Genomic DNA, 24,828 nt, shown 5'->3' on the forward strand with positions numbered 1-24,828 from the left:
TTTGGTGAAAAAACGCTTCTTTACATAGCTGTGTTTTATTTTTTGTCTTTAGTTTATAGGCGCACTTGTATGTCTGCGACTTAATTAGTGAATCAGCAACTTCATTATTGTTGCTCTACTAGTCGTTAGGAAGCAGTTCATTAACTGCTTCTTCTTCCTCTATATAAACGAATGTCTGTATCTGTTTGGAGGTATGAAATACACAGACTGAAACTTGCTTTCTTCAATCATGAGATTGCATTTTCCATTCTTCTTTTCTTCTTGACAAACTTAACAGAAACTAACCAAATAAAATAATTATTGATTGATCGTTGAAAACAAATTAAAAAAGCATAAGTAATTTTTCAAATAATAATAAAATATTTATAATTATACTAAATCTTATTGAAATTCTTATGATTTACCCTTTTAATAGTATATATAGTGGGTGAATTCAGTACATTGATAACTCATTTCCTTTTGAAAATCCAAAGAAATGAAGATAGTACAAACAAGAGAAGTATGAACAGTTATAATCCAAGTGCGACTATAAATTCTTCACACGTAAGTATTATTTTTAAGGGAAAAGTATTATTTTAGTCCGTTAAGTATGCATACTTTTAATTTTAGTTCGATAACTATGTCTATTTTTGTTTAGGTTCAGTAACTTACGAAATTGCTTACTTTTAGTTCTCTTGCAGATTTTCGAACAATTTTACTCCTATGCAATTTTTGAAAAGCAGTTTTAGTCCATATGCACTCATAGGGGTAAAATTGTCTGAAAATCTGTCAGAGAACTAAAATAATACTTTTCCCTATTTTTAATTCGGGTGGTCATCATTATTCGCACGTGAAGTATTAACAGTACAATGCAATAATGACAAGTTCGGGTGGTCATCATTATTCGCACGTGAAGTATTAACAGTACAATGCAATAATGACAAGTGCGTACGATGAGGTCCTCTTTACTTTTTGATGACCTACGCACAGTGCAGAAGTCTCCACAGACAACAGTCACAACACCTCAGACCGCATTGCTACAATGGAGTTGCTCTCTCTCAGGCTATTGCTGTTTCCGCTACTGATTCTTTGTTCTAGCAGAGCAGTTTTGGCACAGCATTTGGTCGAAAGTCTGCCTGGTTTGCCCGATAAACTCCCCAACAAATTTGAAACCGGGTAATTTTTTTCCCATATTTCTTTTGTTTTTATCCCATGATTTGCCTTTCTGGCTTCGATGTGTTAATATTATTGAAAAATTAGGTATATCGGCGTGGGAGAAAATGAGGAGGCGCAACTTTTCTACTTCTTTTTGGAGTCCGAAAGCAATCCTGAAAAGGATCCCTTCGTATTTTGGTTGACTGGGGGACCTGGTTGTGCCGGTCTTTCCACCATTTTACTAGAAATGGGTACGTTTTCTGTATATAGCTTTTATACTTGATTTTGTAGATTTAAAGTACTAGCTCATGGGAGGCTACATTCAAGTGGCTATCAATGTAGGGGCTATTTTTTCTAGTGGCTATTCTGCCGCCATTTTTATCTTTTAAATTTTAGGGCATTATTTTTGTTCTATATCTTTTTAATTTTCTCGATTTCGGTAATTTTTTCTCGAATTTTACGAAATTTAAAAAGAAACAGAATCAATATGCTGTTTTAAAAAGTTAAAAAACGAAAATACTAAATGACCAAAAATAAGAAACTAAAAGTTAAACTAACGTATATTTTGTTTGTCTAGCCTTAATATAAGTAAGAATCCATGAGAAATATTGTCCTGCTGGAAAACTTTGAGTAGTCTCTGTATCACATGCCATGATAGCCAAGAAGTTTGCTACTCGATTTCCTTTCCTGTAAGTTTACGTCTAAATGATCGTTAATGTCCAATTAATGCCCTCTTATTAACTCAATAATCTATACCAGACTTTCTGAATCTAACTCAACAATTACCCAATGTGCATACTATAGGAATATATGATCATAGAGATTGGAATCTAAATTTATAATTGATTAGTTCATTTGGAACCAATCTAATTAATTGACGCCATATTGATAGGTAAAATTAATTGAAAAAAAACAAAGAAGATAATTTTGCATTTCACAAACTTATATTCACATTTTGGTGTAGGTACCTTTATGCTCGACTATGCGAATTGCAAAGGGGATTCAGTAGCATTGAAGTTAAATGAGTATGCTTGGACAAAGGTATAACATCTTCTATCTTGGTATGTAGTAATTATAACTAGAGCAATAATTATGAAGAGGATATTATTTAAGTTTTATGCCGCTTATGAGATATGTGTACACTATAATATGAATTGTGTTATTTTAAATTTATAGGCTGCCAACATTTTGTTTATCGATCAACCTGTCGGTACTGGATTTTCTTATGCAAAAACTTTGGCAAGTTCCCTTGCAAATGATACGTTGTCGGCAAGACTCTGTTATGACTTCCTCAAAAAGGTGAGAAGATAATGCAAAATAATTTCTATTTAAATTGAGTACATTATGATAATAATATATCTTTCATGTACTAAAATTGCTTCATTGTTGGGTTGCAGTGGCTTATAGATCACCCTAAATATTTGGAGAATCCACTCTACATTTTTGGTGAATCTTATGCTGGCATCGTTCTCCCTCTTGTTGTCAATGAAGTGTATAATGGTAGTATATGACCTACACCTGACACATTTCATCGGTATCAATTATATATAGTTTCATATTTTACAAAATTGAGAGAGAAGATAAAAAGAAAAATAGGGTTAAAGAAAACTTTAGTCCCCTAACTTTGTCACGGTTTAATTTTGGTTTCTCTAACTTTGGCAATATTATTTTAGTCCTTTATCTTTCAATTTTGCGTAAATCTGGTCCTTTGGTCTAATTTATGACCATTTTGTCCTTCTAGTCAAAATTAACCCTAGTCCACTTCATGCTCCAAGTTAGGCCCAACATGATTCTCAAATAAATTAAGTCCTCATAAATCCATACCTTGTTTTGACCGCCTTATTCCCGGATATTCCAAGTCCTCGGTTTTACGGACTTCTTCCAACCACACTACCGCAACAGATGGTTCCCAGGCACTTGGCTCCTTCAGAAACAAACAACACAGCCCTATTTCGTTTCCTACCTTAGGGTGTAAAAGGGCCTCCAATATAGGGACTTAATAGAATTTTGGACAAACAAGTTGAACAGAATCCTTACTTTTATTGAAGAAGTATAGGAAATATTACATAGATACTATATCCTCCATTGGAAGAGACAACTATTTAGCCACTCATATAATAGAGGATTTGACTCTTTGGGGAAACCCCTATAAATTGAAAGATTAAAAGACTACAAAGATTAAAAAAAACTCAGAATTGTAATGCTCTGAAGTGTAGAAGAAGTTTTTTTATGATGATCCCGATTTACTTCATTGCATCCTTATTTATAAGCGCTCGCGGATCTCAAACCCAGACTCCAAACTTATTTTTTGATAACGTCACTGCGTTCGTCATCATCTTGTCTCTTTCGAATAACGTCATTGCATTCGTCATTATCGCGTCCTTTCCAGCTGTTGGTCATAATGGTTTGTCGACCATGTGATTGCTGGTTGGCTTCCTATTTTGCTGACTGTTGGTCTTTGTTGTTTTCTACCGACTGTCTTATTCGTGATTCCTCACATTCTTCAATTTTTACTTCATTTTGTAAATATTCTTTCTTTTTCCCTTGTCCTGGTTTGGTTCGGGTTTATTTTGTGTGACTCGAATTTTTGTTCCAAACAGGGGCTTCTCTTGTTTCACACAGCAAGGGCATATGTGGTTATGCCATTGTCCAACATGCAGCATATTGCACGTCTTCATTCTCGTAGCTTCGATCGCTGGTAGCTTATTTTTCCAGATTAACATTCTCTTCTTTTCAAATAAGCTTTCTGCCAACTCAGTGCTCTTTCCCGTCATGGAATTTAATAGGAACGATCTATTCACTTTGTTTGAGAAAATTTTTGAATGGATACTTGACTTTGTCCATCTCAGTGAGACAAACCCATAATCCCCAAGCTCTTCTGCTAGAGATATCGTCTTCACTAATAGCTGATACCAGGGAGCTTCTCCTGAGTCAGCTTTGATTTTATTGAAAGCTATTATGTCTGGCACTGCAGTTTTTTGAGCAACTGATATGAATTTTATCTCCAGAACATCGTCCCTCTTTCGTTGGGTGTTATTTTGCCACAAAATCAAAGACTGCCCCACTAATCGATTCCGGAAGTTATGATATTTTCGGATAACTCGGTGATATAGTATGAACTGAAACGAGAGTTCTAAAGTTATACCATTCTCTGACATCCTCTGCTTTGGACCGTTCTAATATTCAGACCCTGTTATGTTTTATGGATATTTCGATAATGGTCTTGTCTGGATTTACTCCTTTGCGGAAAATTAATTTTTTCCACATGTGTTGATAGTTTTTGCAAGTAGAAAAATATATCAATTCATTACTATTAACCTTAGAAGTGTTTGTCATTGACCTAAGACTAATCTCTTCCTCTTTAACCCTAGAGGTGCTAAGTTGATTTGAAACTTCAGGAATTTGCACTTCTCGTGACTCAATTGTTGTCGTTTCATTAGAGTCTGGTGATGGTCTTGTGCAAGCGTTACTTAAATCTGACGCTGCAGATCTAAAGCCCTGTACTCTAAAGGCATGTTTAGGGTAATGCTCTCTCAACTCGTGAGTCATCTCCAAAGGTGATGCCTTCCAAATTGGTTCTCATAAATCATTCCATAGCGAGGTGGATGCTAATAAGGAACTCCTTATGGCAACTTCGATTGTGTCTAGATCAGTTCTTTAGATTTTTTCGGCAACTTGGGCATTCACCACGAGCTGCCCGAGCTTCTTCTCAAGCTCCTCGAGGTTTTCCCTAGGTGCCTGAGTCTTAGCATGATGAAGTTTGCTTCAGATGCCTCCATTTCTTGTCAGAAAATCTGAAAGAATATTTTCATGAGATTTAATAAGAACATATTATAACAATAATATTAGCATTTAGTTTGCCAAATGATAATACGAGCTTTCTCTATCTTTGATTCTAACTTATCTTTTAAGAAATCCTTAACATTAGTATTATCAACCTTTAATGTAATTTCTTTAGGAAGTAAAAAATAAAGGTCATTTCTTGAAAAGCCTTCCAAACCACAAAAAATTCCTTGTTAATGTGTCAAACTTTGGGTTGTTATTCTGGGAACAACCCTCCTGTATATATACAAAGTTCTTTCCCTGTAGTTGTCTTTTGCATGAGCACTGTTGGTCATCTATAGTCATTGGCGTTTGTATAGACTATGAATTCATACTCGTCCTGTGGTATAGCAAGCTTCGGTAGGTTACCGCAAACCTCTTTTAGCTCATGAACCCTTTTCATGTGAATTTCTTGTCATTTCCACTTTGAACTTTTCATTTTTTCAAAAATGATTGGAAATCCTTCCTGTATCTTGCAAGATCCTTAATGAAGATACCTGCAAAATTAACAACTCCCAAGAAGCTCTACAAATATTTCTTGTCCTTGAGTACGTCTGAAAAATTGTGGATTTTCTCCACAATATAGTCCTGTAACTCAATTCCCGTTTCGTCAATAAGAATTCCTAGAAATTCAATTTTATTGACAACAATAGTAGTTTTCTTCTCAGAAAGCACTAATCCTTCTTTGTGGCATGCATCAGAAAATATTTCAGGATGTTTGATATGATATTTTATATTCTTAGATGTAATTAATATGTCGTTAATATAGAGAAACATGAATTCAATGTAATCTTTAAAATGATTATTCATTTTTCTTTGAAATATCTGGGATGCATTGGTTAAACCCATTGGAAGCATATTCCAAATATATTGTCCATGTAGTGTGGAGAATGCAGTGAATTTCCTTTGTTCACTCTCCATGTTAATATGATAAAATCCAGATTTGCAATCGAATTTAGAGAACATTTTGCTCCTTCAATTCAATCAATTAAAGTCTTCTCTGTTTGAAATGTAATAACCATCAAACTCTAATATTTTATTAATACCTTAATAGTTAATTTACCAACCTAGGTTTACCTTTCTTATCTCATCATGGTTTCTGATCAGAAATCTAGGCTACTGTAGGTAGAAACTCCAGGCTCGATGAGTCCAAGATTAATATGCTCCTTGATAATCATCTGCATATCTTTCTTATCCTCCATGTTCATCTGGATAGGTTTGTATTGAACATACTCATACCTGCATTTTTGTTGACTTTCAAACTAGTTTCGATCTTGTTCCTGTCCCACCATGCTAGAGGGTTTTCATTGGAGTTCCTCTAGATAAGTCTCTTGACATTCTCAAGAGAAAGTTTGTTTTCCTCTCTAATATCTAGCGATTTCATTTCCTGTAGTGCTTCCTTAAGATTCCTAGTTTTTTCCTCGGATTTCTCGTAGAAGTTGTTGCTATCGATGACTCCCTGCTGCCTAAAAGACCAAAGAATCTTACCAAATTTCCTCTTATCCTATATTTTTTAATGAGTTAATCTCGCATCGAAATTACCATGTTTGCTGGAAAAATTTATAAGCATTATCTTGTTAAATACCTTTTATCTTCACAACATCTGTATCTCACTGCCACCGTTAGTAGTAAATATTAACAAATTGCTTTGATTATCCTGCATATATCTTGCAAATGTTTGAATGAAATTGTTCCCAAGCAAGATATTGACACCTGTATTATAAAAGTAAATAGGAGGTGTTTTTACCCTAAACTAGGGTAATTCAAATGCTCCTCTAATCATGATCTTGGCTGCTCGTATTCTTTTATTGAGTATTAGGATTTTTTATGAAAAATCCCTTCCTGCAATAACAGATAAGGTTTCCCTTGCTTCTTTAGGAAAAACTCCAGGTTATGCTGTGAAAATCCCTACTTCAGGTTTCCCTTGCTTTTATTATGATTTCAATAGGTCTTATGTGGATCTATTTCATAGTAACAACTACTTCTTCTCTAAACTTACTCAATTCTTCAAAAATTTCTTCTTTAGGAATCAGTTGCATTTCCATCACATTAGCAGTAAGTTCCATAAGTATTGCAAACTCACTTGAACTTACTTTGTAGATTATGTGATGCTTCCTTTGGTTTAGTCCTATCTGGTTCAGGACTTTCCCAATTCCTCGAATCCTAAATCTATCGTATAGGCTGAGGTTGGAGTCTTGTCGCATGATCCTTTCCATAGTTTTGTTCGACACTATCATCCTTGGAAAGAATCCTGGCAGGCTTTCAGAGGTATGAAGCCTATCTCTCTCATTGTAATTATTCTGGCTCGGTTGAAGATACATCTGAATCAGTCTCTATTTCCTCCTCATAGACATTTTTGTCTGACGGAAGATCTTCGAATTGGTAAATAGGTACCAAATCACCACAATAGACTGAGTCTAGAATATCTTTGTGGTTTCAAATGTTTTGAATTCACCACGTTTCTGCGGGCAGTCGGGAGAGATATGTCCTCTTACTTTGCAAGTCCAGCAATTGTAGTATTTGAAACTTTCATCGGCTCAAATATGGGCCATCTGAAAGTTCTCCTTTTAGGGGTTTTTCTTGTGGATCTTGCATCTGTTAGTCTAGATCCTTCAGATGAAAATCTTGTTGGTCTTGTTTCCTATCCAGATTTGTATGATCTTGTTGTTGACTTGGACCACCATACTCTTCATCGGGAAAAGGTTCTTTTGGAACTTTTAGAGTAGGAGACACTATTTTTCTTCTTCCACTTTATTGGCTTGTTTGATTCTCCTATAATAGTTAAAAAATCATTGTTATCACACCAGAGATGGATTCTTTTGATCTTACCTCTCAGCCTTCCAGATAGATGCTTGATAGCCAATCCTTCAGTTTGTCTTTAAGGAAAGACATCCTCCTAGCAATTGAATGTAGCTGTCCTTCTGGTACTTTGTATGATTGGATCAACATTTCCCTTCATGGATTGCATAATTTTGCAAAAAATATTGGAGCTGCTACTTCCATCGCTACTCCACTTTGGAAGAAATATTTGGCGAAATCAATAGATATATTCATCTACTGTGCGAATACTTAATTCAAGGGTAAAGAGAGCTTGTGTATATTCTCTAGCCTTTTCTACTCTACTTCTTTTGAAGTAACCATCTCCGACAAGGATGCTGGCTTTGATATTTTCTTGGGTATTATCGCATTCGATCATCCCAAAACCCTCCAAACTTAACTCCACAAGTTTTATGAAGTTTTTCTTGTCGAGTTCTAAGGTAGTTGCTGCAATCTTGATGGCTGCAACCCATTCATCTATCAATTTCTCATAATTTCAGAAACCGATAATATCCAGGTTAAGTATAACGCCATATGGATGCAAGGATTGGAGCATGGTTCGCACCCAAGTTGTATTTTGAGGCACCTTCTTAGATTTCTTTCTGGATTTTTTTTTAGCTTGGTTACCACGAACGTTGGGGTTGCGTTGATGTGAAAATCTGCACTCTCTCTCATTAGATGATCCTCTGGAGGGTTATTGGAACATGTATTTCCCTTCGAAGGTGGTAGTGATGGAGTGATCTTATTGGTTTGGATATTGACTAAATCCACAATCTCGAGTTGGGAAAAGGATTATGCCAATTCTTGTAAATCTGATAGATCCGCTCTTGTCACCTCCATTACTTTATAGATCTAATGAATTCAATGATCAGATCTTCTCTGCTCTTCGGGTGGAATCTCCGTGGCCTTCCCCTTCTAATGTAGAAGAGGTAGTGTTCCAAGGGCATCTCTGATTCATTCTTGTATGGATTTTGATGTCTCAGGGTTCTCCCTTTAAGTTCTCTTTAGATCTGCAATTTCTGACTTCAGATCTGTAAGATCCTTGTGTAGATTGCGAAGGATCTCAGTGATCCCATCCACCTTCTGTCTTAAGGTTTTTATTTTTATAGGTATATGAATTAACATATGTCCATAGTCTTGAACTGTCTTTTGTATCTCCCTCAAATCTTGGGAGATCTTCAATGTATCCGGTTCGAGTTCTTCCTAGTCAGTCCCTTAATTCATAATTTTAGAACATTAATTATGCAGGAATGTACTCGTTCCGCTTCTCTTGGTTGAGATTCTACCATAGACTTTAGTGGAATGTAATCGTCTCATCGTGTTTTCTGGTAGCATCTGTCGAACTTCAGAATTCCTTAGCCATTCTTATTCTTCTTCTTGCGTGAGAAGTTTTGGGTCAATCCTCTTGGGACCATTGTAACATTTGTCAAGAATTTCCATGAGAAATTTCCTTCTTTATATTTTTAGAATCTGGAAATATTCCCTATTTTCATCGTAACTCGAACTTTCTTTCGATTCCGTTCTCTCTCAAAGAGTCTCCTCCATTAGTGGATAAATAATATTTAATGTAATACAAATCAATATTTATTTAATAAACCTAAGCTCTGATACCATTCTAGGGAGCATATGCAAAATTTAGCGTTAGGATGCACAATAATTGAAAATGGACTAAACTGATCATTTTAAAGCTAAGAAAGGGTAAAATTTCCCAAAATTTCGTCTGGGGACCTAATTTAAGTAATTCTGAAAGTTACTAAACTAAATTGAAAATGCGTCAACTTAAAGGATTAAAAGTAATCACATGAAAACTTAAAGGACCAAAATAATCTTTTTCCAAGAAAAATATATTTATGTGTGAGCACCAAAAGAAAAAAAAACACTATCATTAAGAATATGTGCTGATATAATTCCCTTGTCTCATTTGACAGGTATTAAAACAGGAGATAAACCCGTGTTAAATATGAAGGTATAGTCTGTAAAGAACCTGGAAAGCTTCAGTTTCTTTTTAACTAAGATTACTTGTTTGTTGGAAGTAGGGTTACGGAATAGGAAATCCTATGACCGATTTGTTCGCAGACCTTAATGAAAGAATACCATATGCTCATCGAATGGGACTCTTGTCAGATAAATTATATCAGGCAATCACATTTTCCCTGCTCTTATATTATTTTTGACAAGAAAAGTTTCTGCAGGTTTTCATGCTGTGACAACATAATATCAAAATTATGAGAAGGAAACTCTTCAAGTTAATTAACAACCTTCTGAACAATTTTTGGTGTTGTTTTTTTCAGTTGGCAAAAGCTAATTGTCATGGGAACTACCTGAATGTTGATTCAGATAATGATTTATGTCTAAATGACCTCGAAAGAATAAATCAGGTAAGCATGGGAACTCTAATTAGCTTTCCTGAATCATAGCTCACTACCAAAATAAATAATGAGAAAATATTAAGTGATAATTTTAAAATAACCACTAAAGATACATCGTAGTGACAATAATTTTAAACATGATACATTGTAATTATTATGGATGGGAGTTGTGGATTAATTGTCACTATAGACAATTAGCTATGCATTTATTGTACAACTTAGTGACAAACAAATATAATAATTATTATTTTTATTGTCACTACATTATCGATATAAAAATTATTAATTATTTATTTGAGAACTTTATGCTCAATTTTGTTCTCGCTAATTTCGCTAGTAAAGTTATAAATAGCATTTTATTAAAAAAAAAAAAAGTTCTTGTCACTTAATGCACATAAATAGTGGTAATTTTAATATTATCGATCAATTTTTGTCTTGTAAAGTTATAAACAATATTTTAGTTAAAAAAAATAAAAATTCTTATCCTCTAAATATATATAATTAGTGACAAGTTTAATATCGTCACTTAGAATTTGTCTAATATGTGTATATATATATATATATATTACAATAGCTCATCAACATTAGTTATATGTCTCACTAACTACTTTGTATTGATTTGATATGCATGTAGTGTCTCGATAGAATTGCCAAGCCCCAAATCTTAGATCCGTGGTGTGAAGACTCATCGGCAAAGAAACAAGATGTCTTGTCGTGGTATATGTCTTTTGAAGAAAATCCAATAAATTTTCTGCAACCGGTAGTTGCTGCAAGGAAAAAAGAATGGTGTCGAGTAATATTCTCTCCCTCTCAAAGGCTTATTTTTTGATTTCTTAATATTTGTTTTATTTCAAGTGATTGTTGTTCTATGCCATGTAGGAAGATAATGCTCGCCTTGCCTATATATGGGCAAATGATAAGTCTGCTCAGAAAGCTCTTAATGTTCGTAAGGTATATTAATCAATTAAGTGAACATATAAGTCTATCCTCAATATTTTTAAGACATAAATTGATAAAAGTATTGAGTAGGGAACAATAAAGCAATGGGTGAGATGCAACCAAAGCATTGTTAATAGTACACCTGGTCCAAGTGGGATTATTCCTTACATAAATAATGTTAAAAGGACAGTAGGCTATCACCAGAAGTTCACACATAAAAGTGCTCGAGTTTTGATTTTCAGGTAAATTACTATTATTTAATTTCTAATTCGTGCATTTTCTTCTGATAAATATATTTATTAAAAAAATTTTTTAATACTTTATTGTGATTGATATTTTGGCAGCGGTGATCACGACATGCAGGCTCCTCATATATCTACTGAAAAATGGATAGAATCCTTGAAAGTGCCGATCAAAAGTGATTGGAGACCTTGGTTTGTTGAAAATCAAATTGGAGGGTTGGTTCTTCAACTGAAGCCCCATACAATATCCTTAATTTACAAGTTTACCTTCTAATTATCTATATTGTTCAAGTTAATTTATTGATATTCACACTTTTCTTTTTTTTTTTTTTGTTTTTTAAAGATACACTATGCAATATGCACAAGGAGATTACGAACTCACATATGCCACTATCAAGGTAAGAAATTTGTACATGTACGTTTTTTGTATTAATCTATTCTTCCTTTTTCTAATCTAGTAATACAAACGCGTGTTGCACGTAAACATTATGTTTCGTAAAATACATTGATTTTTTATTAAATTGAAAAATAAAAGTTTCACTAATTAAGAAAAATCTTAATCTTTATGATAGAATATTATAATAACTACAAAAGAAGGTAAAATCATTAGAACGATGTAAAATACTTTTAATTGTAATAATAATATATTTTTCATAGTAGTCATTAAGTTACATCATTTTGTCTTGAAGAAATATTAATTAAAATATTTATGTACTTAAATATAGACACACTTTTAATTTTACAAGTCTGTTAGTACCATTAATATTTGTATTTTAAGGTCCTACGATTATATCTGTCTTATTTTAAACTTGTCATGTCATTTGTGGTAATATTTTCGTTCTTCAAGTTTTCATTTTCACGCATTATTATTCTGATTCATATTTGTAGTTTTAGTCTTAATTTCATTCGTCTGAATCTTATTGGTAATATCTACTTTTTATTCAGTTCATATATGTGGTTTCTATATATGCTTAATTTTTCATTTGTGTTTTTTTGCAATTACACATCTGGAATAGAAGTAACAACGTACATAAAAGATTTACATGTGAACTATGATAATATTGCCAAATCGAATATTAGCATCATTCATTACGACCTTCCAGTTCACATTCAATTTTAACTACAGACCATATGAATAGCATCAAGCTTCCTAATATTCGAAATGATTGATTGTTAATCGATATTCTGATTAATTTCTCATACTTTCAAAAGGTTACAAAAATTTTCATTTACCTTTACTTTTTGGGTTTTCTAGGGAGGTGGCCATACAAATCCAGAGTACAGACCCAAGGAAAGCTTTGTCATGTTCAATAGATGGATTCGTGAAAACACTCTCTAGAATGAGCATTTTCAACATAAATGGTATTTTATTAAATATTTTATTTGACTAAACTGTAATGTCAAATGAGAATGGTTATTATATAAATTATGTGTTGGCTTATCAATTTCCTTAGTTTCTATATTACACGATTGATTTTAAATGATTAGCTATATATGTATGATAGAGAATTGATTTTTTTTATAAATAATTTTTAATATATTTTTATTCCGTAACATATGTTATTTGACATTGCCGTCCTTTAACTTTCTAAGGTAACATTTTGATCTTACGTTTATTTAATTTTTGGGATTACAGTCCTTTTTTCAGCTTGATTTTCGAGAAGGGTGAATTTCAGCTAAAAAAATTACTGAAATTACAAAGATTAAAAAGATGCAGGATTTAAATACTACTTTAAAATGTTAAAGGATAAACTATAGGCAAAATTAGCAAGCAGTAGCCCCAATTTTAAAAGGCCATGTAAAATGATATGCATTTTCCCGGCATGAATGGTGAATTTTGGTGAAAAAAAATTACTGCAATTGTAAAAATAAAAAAATATAGAATTAAAATATTACCTTAAAAATTTAAAAAATAAAAATGCTACATGACCTAAATTATAGAATCAAAATTACATGTAATCATAGAAATAATAGTCAGGAGAGTAGAAACTTAAAATCGAATGCATTTGCCGGCTCTAGAAATAGGCTGTTTCTCAACTCCATCATAGCAAGTCTAAGTATCTGACATGGGCATTAGTGTGTTGAATTCTGCACAAAAAATGTCATGTATAAATTTGTTCAAGTCATATCATGGTTGCCATTTGACAAAATGCACAAAGAATTTCAGCAAATTTAGTCACACCATTCAACTTGAATATAAAACCGAACTGAAACTTAGCATCTCTACATCAGACTTGATACCTTTTCTATACCAACTCTCCAGCACCATACACCAAGAACATCTCTTGAGTCTTTCTCTAGTACTTAAGGATGATCTTGACAGCAATGCGGTGTGCTTCACCAACACATGCCTGATACCTGTTTGTGACACTCAAAACAAATGCGATATCAGACCTTGTGTATTAGACAACATACTGTGTGCTGCCTACGATAGAGACATAGGGGATGTCACACATCTTTCTGATTTCCTCATCAGTTTTAGGAGACTAAATCTTAGAAAGCTTAACCTCGTGTCTCATGGGAAGGAACTCTCTTTTCGTATTTTTCATCTTGAACCTCTTCAAGACTTTCTCAATAGATGAGATTTAGATCATTCCTAATATCCTTCTAGGTCTATCTTTATATATATGTTGATACCAAGCATGTAGGACGTATTACCCAAATCCTTTATGGAGAATTACATAGAAAGCCATGGTTTTGTGTCACCCAACATCTTGGCTCATTCCCAATGATGAAGATATCATCCGCATAAAGCACGAGGAACACAACTGAGTTGCCACTGACCTTCTTGTATATACAAGGGTCAAATTCATTCTTGACAAAATCATAACTCTTTATGACTTCGTCAAAATGAATATTTCCAAATTCAAAAAGCCTGTTTCAGTCTATAAATGGACCTATGGAGATGACAAACTTTATGCTCTTCTCCTATAAATATGAAACCTAACGGCTGATCCATATAGATCTCTTCCTTAATGAACCCGTTAAGGGAACGTGGTTTTCACATCTATCTACTATATCTCATAGTTATAATATGCAGACATGGCAAGAAAACTCCGAATGGACTTTGGTAGGGACCATCCGAAGCTTCCAACTGAAAGCAATGAAGATCCTTTGAAAATTAATAGAGGTCCAATTATGAGGGTAAGAACTACGAAAATCAATCAAGCTTTGATGATTCTTATTGATAAAATCCGTTGGACAAAGCATGAGAAAACATCAAAAGAAGGTCTAGTGATGAACATTTTTCAAGTAGATGGGTCAAAATGCATCTAACAAGTTGGGCTCAAGGGCTTCAATTGAAGAAAAAGGTCCATAATTTTCATTCAAACCACCAAACCCAAAAAGAGAGTCCATTAATTTTGTCTAAAATAGTCTATTTTCAGCATTAGAAGACCAAGAGTCATTTTAGTATTTAAAGGGTCATTCTAGTTTCTCTAAGTCATGTTAATGTGATCAAGAGTATCACTTCAATGTTTCTAGAGTTCCAAGGTTAGAAACTCTTGAGACTCTTGAGCATCATTTGAAGCCTTTAAAAGGCCATGCTTATCATTTGTAAAGAGACAAACTTTAAATATTATAAACCATTTTGTTGTGAGGTTGAATTATATGTGTAGAGTTTCAATTGTTTAGAACTTATCAAGATTCTTGAGCAAGATCTTATGGCGTTAGATCATTATATCCAATGGATCTCACGTCCTATCCTTATCAGACTTGGCCATTGCTACAGGTGAATAAGTTTCCTCAAAGTCCACACCGAGTCTCTGAGTATAACCCTTCACCACTAGTCTGGCCATGAAGGTAGTCACCTCCCTGTTAGCTCTAAGCTTTCGCTTGTAAGGCCATTCACACCTAATGGGCTTGAAGCCCTTGGGTGGGTTTACTAAGGTGTATACCTTGTTCAAACACATGGAGTCCATCTCGGATCTCATGGCCCCGAGCCACTTTCCCGAATCGATGTCGGACATTGCTTCTTCGTAAGTCTTTGGATCATTATCCAACTGATTGGTCACAAGTAAACCATATCTCTCAGGCGGCTGAGATACTCTGGTCGACTTCCAAAGAATTGGAATATTTTCACTGAGAACGACAAGCACGGAAGATGATGCTACTGCAACCTGAAGGGTTGCTTCACTTGACTCCATGAATCCATTCAACTTAACTGGCCAACATGAATGAGTACTACCATACTGACCATGAGGTACAAAACCATCGGTGCAAAGACCCAACTGAATATTACGCGGCTCTTCTGCAAAATCGGATACATCCGATCAAAATACTTCCAAGCCTCGGCATTGGATGGATGACACATGGACCCCTCCTCCATTTGATGTGTGCATTGCCACATCATGTGCTTGGTAGTTGCCATCGAAAAATACAACCTTTGCAGGCGGGGAGTAAATGGCAGGTACCTAAAGACGGCATACGGAGATTTCTTGCAGCGTGGATTTCACTCTTAGGTCGGCTTATACCTAGCGTGCCCACAAAACTTGTAGTACTCCAAATCGACATCGTCATTCTAGTACAACATACAACCAATCTTACAAGTATCGATCTTCTCAATAGGTAAACCCAAATTCTTTATCAACTTCTTCATGCTGTAGTAATATCTCGGCAGGGTGTGACCTAGGGTAATATTTTATTAGAGCACTGGGATATTCGATCATATGATCGCTCAGAAATATGACCGTCCACCTTGATATCCACCAACTCAGCAATAGATGCAAATTGAGATTGGGTACAACCGTTTCATAATAGCTAGTCGACAACATGCACTACATTGTAAAACGGTCTGCCAACCCTAACTCATAATCATAGGGGCCACCGCCATAACAATATGAAGAATGACTAGCATCAATAGGGCAGGACCTCGTACCATCATCAGGCACAACATCGTGAGGAAAAAAAATAATTCGGCCCAATTGCATAAAAAACTATCCGCTGCGCCCAATCTATAAGTTGTTCATCATCCCAATGTGAATAATTACCCTCGACATTGGCAGCTGGGGTTTGCTCCTCAGGCACTGGAGGGACAAATCACAGCGTCAAAGTACTCATACACCATATCCTCGGCATGAGAAGTCCAATTATAATATTTTGGCACAAATTCTCGCATAACATAAGTGGTAACTCACATTGTCGGGTGTTCTGAAATTTGTGTTTTTTTACTTTCGGCAAGGACACCCTATTTTGTCTCCAACCATATGTCAACATTGACCCTTTGCCCATTTTATGAAAGTTTTAAGCTCATCCTCAAACTCCGGTGTCAGACCTGCCCTCCCTGAGAGGTTCTTATTATACATCCATATCCTGATTTCTCATAATATGATGATATATATCATTGTATTCATACATAAAAATATATATCTAATTAATTTTCTAATTTGACGACCTACATATTTATAAATATTATGATACTATGTACACTATTTAGGAGAATAAATATAATTAATATGATATAAGATCAATAAAAAAATATAAAACTAAAATAAGTAAATGTACTACAATTAATTTAATTAAATTTATCTGTTACCTAGTCAACCAACTTACCTAATGATTAGCACTAGTTGACGTCTAAAATTCGAGTAATAATCTACAAGCTACTCAAATGTATATGCACTAAAATCAGAGTGTTGAGAGTGTTTGTGGTTAGTATAAGAATTTTACACTAAATGAAATGAATATATATAATTTTTTTTGTAACGGCCTTTGGAACGCCAATAATAGCCTTCAGAAAATATAACCGTTATTTTGTAACGGCCTTCCCAAAAAAATCGTCTCTAATATGACGATTCTTGCAAAAACGTCTTTTCGTGTACTTTGAAACGGTCTTTGCCGCTGCCTTTGTAAGTACTTGATATCTAGAAAATTATCTGTTACAAGAATAGGTAGCTGTTACAAAAACTAGAGCAAAATAGTAACAACCTACAAATTATAACGATTTTAGGCACACACCAATTTTGTAACGGTTGTTGTAACAGTTCTAAAAGATTTCTTATTTTGTGGCGGTTGTTGTAACAGTTCTAAAAGATTTCTTTTTTGTTATTTTGTTAATGACGTCAGCACGTCCAATCCATTACAAATCTGTTACAAAGGCCGTGCATATTGGAACTGTCATAAAAAGCCGTTAAAAATCCTGCCTTTTTTTTTTTCTTTTTTTGTAGTGTGTATTTGCTGATTTTAATTAAAATTTGTTGTTGTTTCTGTATTTATCAGTTGATTTTGAATTCTTTTTGTTGCCTCCCTCTATAACTATGTGCTGGGGAAGCTTATTTGTTTGCAGGATGTCAAATGTCAAAACTCAAGGGATTATAGTGTACCTAACTAAAATATGAATAGATCATTTTATCCTAAAAACATCTTTCGTTTTGTAATTCAAACATTATTTAATTTTGATCTCATCATTACAAGAAAATAATTTAATAATTAATAAGTAAAATCAGCTTTAAGCTAATTAGCAAATAAAATTCTCATTACTAATCTACATTTAATACAAGAAATTTACTTGCTAACAAGTTGTTTAAAATATATATAAATAGTGTATATTAGTAACGAAAATTTTACTTACTAAATAGCTTGACGTTTTCAGTATTAAATTTTTTTGTAATTATTAAATCATTTTCTTGTAGTGCATTTTAGACAAATGAGCAAATCTTTTATATTCTCGATTATGATAGTTTGAGTAAAATTCATTGGGTAAAACAAAATTAATATTTAATATATACTGAATGGTGTATTAGAATTTCAATCAATATTTATACATGACATAAGTTATAGGATTAAACACAATATGTGTAGGCAAAATTCAGCATACTTAGGACCATAATAGATTTGCTATAATGGAGTTGAAAGGCAGTCGTCAAATGCATTCGGTTTTTCAATTTCTACTCACCTGACTATTATTTCTAGGGTAAATGAGTTTTTGATCTCATAATCTATGTTATCTGGTGTTTTTATTTTTTAAACTTTTCAGGACAGTATTTGGTGCTACATTTTTTTAATTTTTACAATTTTAGTCATTTTTTACTCCAGAATTCATCCTTCTGGCAAAAAAAAATGACATGCATGTGCATCTCATGGGACTTTTTAAAATCGGCGCAAATGTCACTACAAGAAAATCATCCAATATATAGCTACGAAAATTAGCAACGAGAGTTTAAAAAACTTTAAAAAATTCTTGATAAAGTTTTTGTTGCAGAATTCATAGCTGAAATTATTGCAAAAGTAAATTAAATAAAACAAAATTTAGCAACAAAAGAATTCATTGAAAAGTATAATTTTTTCTATTGTGACATTAAAAGTTATACTTCTACATAAATATAAATTTCAATTCTAATTAATTGGAACCAAACTAAAGAAAATATTTCAATTCCAATTTCAATTAAAAATATTTTTATCATAATAAAATTTTGAATATATAATGAGTTAGAATTGAAATATTTGGGCCACCAAAAATCAATCAAGTGGGTTGCTCTTTTTTTTTTTTTTTTTCTTTTTAAGTCAAGTTTTACATGAAGGAAAAAAAAGAGAAAATAATTAAGTGTATTGTACTGTACATGTTCCAGAAAGGAAAAAAATGTCCAGTATGGAGAAAACTCCATTTTCTCCTCTAAATCTGATCTTCCCTAAAATCTTGGTATGAAATCTATGGTTTGAAGGATTTCAGTAGCAACTGCCGAATAATTCAAAGCTTTCAAGAGCAACTAGGTGAAGTTTTTGTCTGTACTTATCTAATCGCACAATATTCTTCTCTAATCACTTGTCGATCGCCTTCTTCTCTTTCTTGTTTCTAGGGTTTCCGTCGCTGATCTATTATTGATTGCGAACACCACCGCGACAGTCCACCAGCATAAGATGTAATAGCAAGTGATGAGGAGAATTACACAATTACCGAAATACCCCCCCTATTTTCAGCATAATTACTGTACCCTATGACTGCCCCTATGACTGCGCAAGATGGGACCCACTGTACAGTTGTAGCAGTGGCGGTTGCAGGTCCGACAGAGGGTGACGTGGTGCGTCTTCACTGGAGCCACGTGTAACGCATACAGAGGGTATCGTACCGGTATAAATACCCTCATTTATGGTATTTCAAATACGCTTTTATCACCTACTTTTACCGCCAATTTATGCTCTAATTCGATCCCTTTACCTTATTTTCGACCCCGCCTTTTCTAACTTAAACATCGGAGGGCCATCGCCGAGGGCTTCTCGGCTAGTCTGACGTTTGCTGTGTTCTCAGGATCCACTCTAGGTAACTTAAAAGAAGGATTCAGCGATCACGACCCAGCTGTCCGACCTAGCGACCCCGATCCGGAAATCCTAATTTTGAGCGACCTACATCATTTGGCGCCGTCTGTGGGAAAATTGAGAACAAATTGAAAATGGAAGGGTCATCAAGACGGGATCAACCAGCAGAAGAGACTCCAAGGAAAAGAGATGAAAGGATGATACAAATGACGAAAGAAGAATTACAGCACATGATAGATGAAGCGAGCAGGAAGGCAATTGTTGAATACGAGCGCAGGACGGTGACCCCTGCTAGAGAAGGGGTTAAACGGCAGTTGTTTCAAGAGATAGAGGCGGAGCAGAGGAGAGAGGTCTCGAGGGCACCTGAAAAGGGTTCTCTCCTGAAAAGGGTCCCGAGAGAACCTTGTCCAACGAGGTAACTAGTAAAAGAACAGTGGTTAGCAGGAAGACCGCCACGAGACAACCAGCTATCTCACGGGCGGAGGTGGACAGTGTTGGAAAGCAGATCGAGCAATTGGGGAAGCAAATCGAAGAATTGAAGAAGAGGGGAGAATTAGTGTCGCAGAATAGAAGCTCGCCCTTCACTAACCGGATTTTGCTGGAAGTGGTCGACAATAATTTCCGATTCCCAGACCTGCCCAAGTATGACGGAAGTAAGGATCCGAGGGAGCATGTCGCTGCCTTCGATCTGGTGATGAATCTTTATAGCCAAACCGATCCGATCAAGGCAAAACTGTTTGTCACTACGCTGAAGGGCAAAGCTCAGGAGTGGTTCACAAGCTTAGGTAGTGGAACCATTGATTCTTATGAGCAGCTAATTCACAAGTTTTCTTTTCATTTTGCTAGTAAGAGAAAAGCGAAGAGATCGGCGACCCATCTGTTCACGATCCGACAGCGGGAGGACGAAATGCTGAAAACTATCATGGGGCGATTCAATAATGAAGTGCTGGAGGTACAAGATTTGAGAATCGATATGATGGTGAGCATTTTAATCCATGGCTTGCAAAAAGGTCCTTTTGCATCGGCGTTGGCACGCGACCCGCCTACGGGGACGGAGCAGTTGATGGAGATGGCCCAAAAATATATCGATGAGGAAGAAATGAACGCCATGAAGGATAGCTATTGGTCCAGAGATCCGGCCAGAATGAGGGGAGAAAGGTCGCGGGAAGGAAAACAACGAGCGGAAGGAGATCGTGAGCGGAAAGGACCTTACGTGCCTCGATACCATAGGTACACCCCACTAACGACCACCAGAGAGAAGGTGATGATGACGGTCGAAAATGAGGGCCTTATGCAGCGACCGGAGAAGATGCGTGATACCCGGACCAAAAGGAACTCTGATAAATATTGCAGGTTCCACAAGGATAGAGGGCATAACACGAAAGATTGCTACCAACTAAAGGACGAGACTGAACGGCTGGTAAGACAAGGGTATTTCAAGCATTTGATCGACAGGAGAGCAGAAGCACGAGATCGCAGTAGGTCACGGAGTCGGGAAAGGCTCCAGAGGGATGAAGCAGGAGCGAGCGGAGCCCGAGACAGTGCTCCCACTAAGGGTGTTATTCACACTATATCTGGGGGACCCACAAGTGGGGATTCGACCAGAGCAAGGAAAAGATACGCTAGAGAAAACAAGTGGAAGCACGGTGAGCTAATGATGCATGTGGAGAAGCAGGAGAACATCGTCTTCGGAGATGAGGATTTAAGTTCTGATATGATCGAACAGAATGACCCTATGGTCATAAAAATGGACATTGCGAACTATCAGGTACATAAGGTGTTAATTGATAATGGTAGTTCCGTTGACATTATTTTTAGTGATGTCCTCAAGAAGATGGATCTGGGAGATGTGAGACTGAAGCCTGTACGAACACCCCTGGTCGGGTTCGGAGGTAACAAGGTCATCCTAGAAGGTGTAATTGAGCTGCCCGTGTCGCTGGGGGAGGAACCCAAGAGGAAGACATGCATGGTTTCGTTCTTGGTCGTCGATAGCCCATTCGCGTATAATATTGTATTGGGGCGACCAGGACTGAACAAATTTCGAGCAGTGGTGTCCACTTTTCATCTGAAGATGAAGTTTCCAACACCACAGGGAATCGGCGAGGTCAAATGCGACCAACGAACAGCGAGGCAGTGCTACAATCTAGCTGTGAAACAGGGAGAGTCGAAGAAAGAAAAAAGGAAGGAGGAAGCAAACCGAGAGGAAAGATGGAGAGGATTGAACCGTCGGGAGAGTACAAGGAGGTTGAGTTGATCTCTGGGAACTTCCAAAAAACGACCCGTATTGGGTCGCAAATGACTGCGGAGATGGAGACGATGATGATTGACTTCTTGCGGAGTAATAATGACCTATTCGCGTGGAGTCCATCCGACTTTCAAGGTATCAATCCTGAGATTATTGTTCATAGACTAAATATTGATCCGCAGGTTAAACCCGTGAAGCAGAAGAAGAGGGTTTTTGGGATCGAGAGGAATAAGATCATCGAAGAGGAGATCGCCAAGTTGTTGCGTGCAGGATTGGTTAGAGAAATCCAGTACACGACCTGGCTATCAAATGTTGTGGTGGTCCCAAAGGTAGCAGGAAAATGGAGGATGTGTACAGACTACACGGATCTTAATAAGGCGTGTCCAAAGGATCCATACCCGCTGCCAAGGATTGATTTACTGGTAGATTCGACGGCAGGATGTGCACTTTTTAGCATGATGGACGCTTATCAAGGCTATCATCAAATTTTCATGGCCAAGGAAGATGCCGAAAAGACTGCGTTCGTGACCAAAAAGGGGGTGTATTGTTATGATGTGATGCCATTCGGGCTGAAGAACGCTGGAGCGACCTACCAAAGACTGGTCAACCGCATGTTCAAGGATCAAATTGGGAGCACGATGGAGGTACATGTTGACGACATGTTGGTCAAAAGTAAGAAGGAGGGCGACCATCTGGCACATCTGCGAACAGCTTTTGACATCATGCGATCTTATGGTATGAAGCTAAACCCGTCGAAGTGCACCTTCAGGGTGCGGGGAAGCAAGTTTCTGGGTTACATGGTTAGCGAACGGGGCATTGAGGCAAATCCAGAGAAAATCAAAGCGATCATGCAGCTCGAATCGCCAAATTCAGTGAAAGAGGTGCAGCAATTGACAGGAAAGGTCGCTTCACTAAATCGTTTTATTGCCAGGTTTGCAGATCGAAACTTACCTTTCTTTAAAATTCTGAGGAAGGCAAATAACTTTGAATGGAATGAAGAATGCGAACGAGCTCTTCAAGAGCTAAAATTGTATCTAACCACCCCACCATTGCTCTCTAATTCCATAGTGGGGAAGAAGTTGTACGTGTATTTGGCTGTTTCAGATTATGCAGTGAGCTCGGTGTTAGTTCGCGAGGAAGGTGGCAAGCAAAACCAGGTCTATTATGTAAGCAAGATGCTACAAGGGGCAGAGAAGAAATACATCCAGATGGAGAAGCTGGCATTGGCTTTGGTGATTACAGCAAGAAAGCTGCGACCTTACTTCCAATCCCACCCCGTTGTTGTACTGACAAATCATCCTTTGAAGCAGGTCATGGCAAAGCCGGATACGTCGGGCAGGATGATTAAATGGGCAGTGGAATTAGGAGAGTTTGATATCGAGTTCCAGACAAGGAATCCGATAAAGGCGCAGGTATTCGCCGATTTTCTGGTCGAGTTCGCGGGAGAACAACCGCAGAAAGAGGAACGATGGCTCTTACACGTAGATGGATCCTCGACCTCGAAAAACGGAGGAGCAGGCATTTATTTGCTAGGACTGGATGGAGCTGAGATCGAGATCGCGGTGCGGTTAGACTTCCCGGCCACGAACAACGGAGCCGAGTACGAGGCTCTGATTCAAAGATTGCAGACGACAATAGACGGAGGTATAAGGCAAGTAGATGTGTACACGGACTCACAACTTGTCGCGATGCAGGTACAAGGTACTTACGAAACGCGCGAATGGTCCATGACACAGTACCGAGCAAGGGTGAAGGAGATGATGAAAAGGTTTGATCGATGCACGATCAGTCAGATTCCAAGGGATGAGAATACGCGAGCAGACGCATTATCGCCGTTCGGGTCGTCGATCGAAGGGGTTAAAGAAAGAAAGATCACGGTAATGGTGAAGTCTCAACCAGTGATTGAAAAAGCAGAAGTCCATCTGGTCGAGGCGGCAGAGTCTTGGAAAACGCCTTTTGTCAGGTACTTGAAGCATGGAGAACTGCCAAATGACACGATCGCGGCAAAGAGATTACAATTCAAAGCTAACCGTTTTACCTTGATTGGAGACGACCTGTACAAAAGAACCCCGGAAGGTATTCTGTTAAAATGCCTAGATGCAGAAAGGGCACAGTATGTTTTGAGAGAAATACATGAAGGCAGCTGCGGAAATCACTTAGGAGGAAGATCGCTGGCGCAGAAAATTATAAGGCAAGGTTATTTTTGGCCTACGATCGCGGAGGATGCAAAGGAGTTCGCCAAAAAATGCGAAAGTTGCCAGAAATACGCTGGATTGCTGCATTCCCCAGCGACCCCTCTTGAGTCTTTGAAGGTCGCGTGTCCTTTCGACAAATGGGGAATAGACATCGTGGGTCCGTTTCCCCAAGCGGTGGCGCGGAAGAAATTCTTGATCGTGGCGGTCGAATATTTTTCCAAGTGCGTCGAGGCCGAAGCTCTGGCCAAGATCTCTGAGAAAGAGGTAATTAATTTTATTTGGAAAAATATCATTTGCAGGTTTGGGATCCCCCGCATTCTTGTATCAGTAATGGAACCCAATTCCAAGGAAAGAAGATCATGGCATGGTGCAAAGAGTTGAAAATCCAGCAAAACTTCACGGCGGTCGGGAACCCACAAGCGAACGGCCAAGCCGAGGTCACAAACCGGACTCTACTGCAATATTTGAAGACTAGGTTGGAAGGAGTGAAAGGGGCATGGGTCGAAGAATTGCCTGGGGTACTCTGGGCATATCGAACGACCCCGCGAACAGCGACCGGGGAGACCCCGTTTTGTTTAGTGTATGGCAGTGAAGCAATCATTCCTGCGGAGATTGGTGAAAAAACTGCTCGAGTCACCCAATACACGGCAGAGGAAAACTCTCAAGAACGGGCATTTGATCTGACCGTGATAGAGGAAGGAAGGGATCGCGCTTACGCAAAGATATTACGCTATAAAAGCATGATGACCCGGAGCTATAATCGTCGAGTACGACCGAGAAATTTTCAGGTCGGAGATCTTGTATTGAAAAAGGTG

General features: G+C 36.8%; 2 protein-coding genes across 3 annotated transcripts; both read left to right on the forward strand.

Annotated features, from left to right (window-relative positions):
* On the forward strand, positions 927 to 12,768 carry LOC105155650 (serine carboxypeptidase-like 18). Of its 2 annotated transcripts, none has more exons than XM_011071554.2 (14): positions 927 to 1,155; positions 1,240 to 1,385; positions 2,099 to 2,175; positions 2,311 to 2,433; positions 2,532 to 2,634; positions 9,702 to 9,739; positions 9,810 to 9,911; positions 10,065 to 10,151; positions 10,777 to 10,935; positions 11,022 to 11,093; positions 11,184 to 11,323; positions 11,426 to 11,539; positions 11,667 to 11,721; positions 12,579 to 12,768. In XM_011071554.2, exons 1-14 carry the CDS (start codon positions 1,022 to 1,024, stop codon positions 12,660 to 12,662), a joined length of 1,434 nt encoding a protein of 477 aa, XP_011069856.1. In that variant the 5' UTR covers positions 927 to 1,021; the 3' UTR covers positions 12,663 to 12,768. The 2 variants fall into 2 exon arrangements, with proteins under 2 accessions (XP_011069856.1, XP_011069855.1); XM_011071553.2 differs by having other exon boundaries at positions 929 to 1,155; positions 11,172 to 11,323.
* On the forward strand, positions 19,708 to 21,827 carry LOC110011583. The gene is made up of 2 exons (XM_020691940.1): positions 19,708 to 19,945; positions 20,008 to 21,827. The coding sequence occupies exons 1-2, from the start codon at positions 19,708 to 19,710 to the stop codon at positions 21,825 to 21,827; spliced, it is 2,058 nt and encodes a 685-aa protein (XP_020547599.1).

This window comes from Sesamum indicum, linkage group LG2 (assembly GCF_000512975.1).
Source record: "Sesamum indicum cultivar Zhongzhi No. 13 linkage group LG2, S_indicum_v1.0, whole genome shotgun sequence".
NCBI lineage: Eukaryota > Viridiplantae > Streptophyta > Magnoliopsida > Lamiales > Pedaliaceae > Sesamum > Sesamum indicum.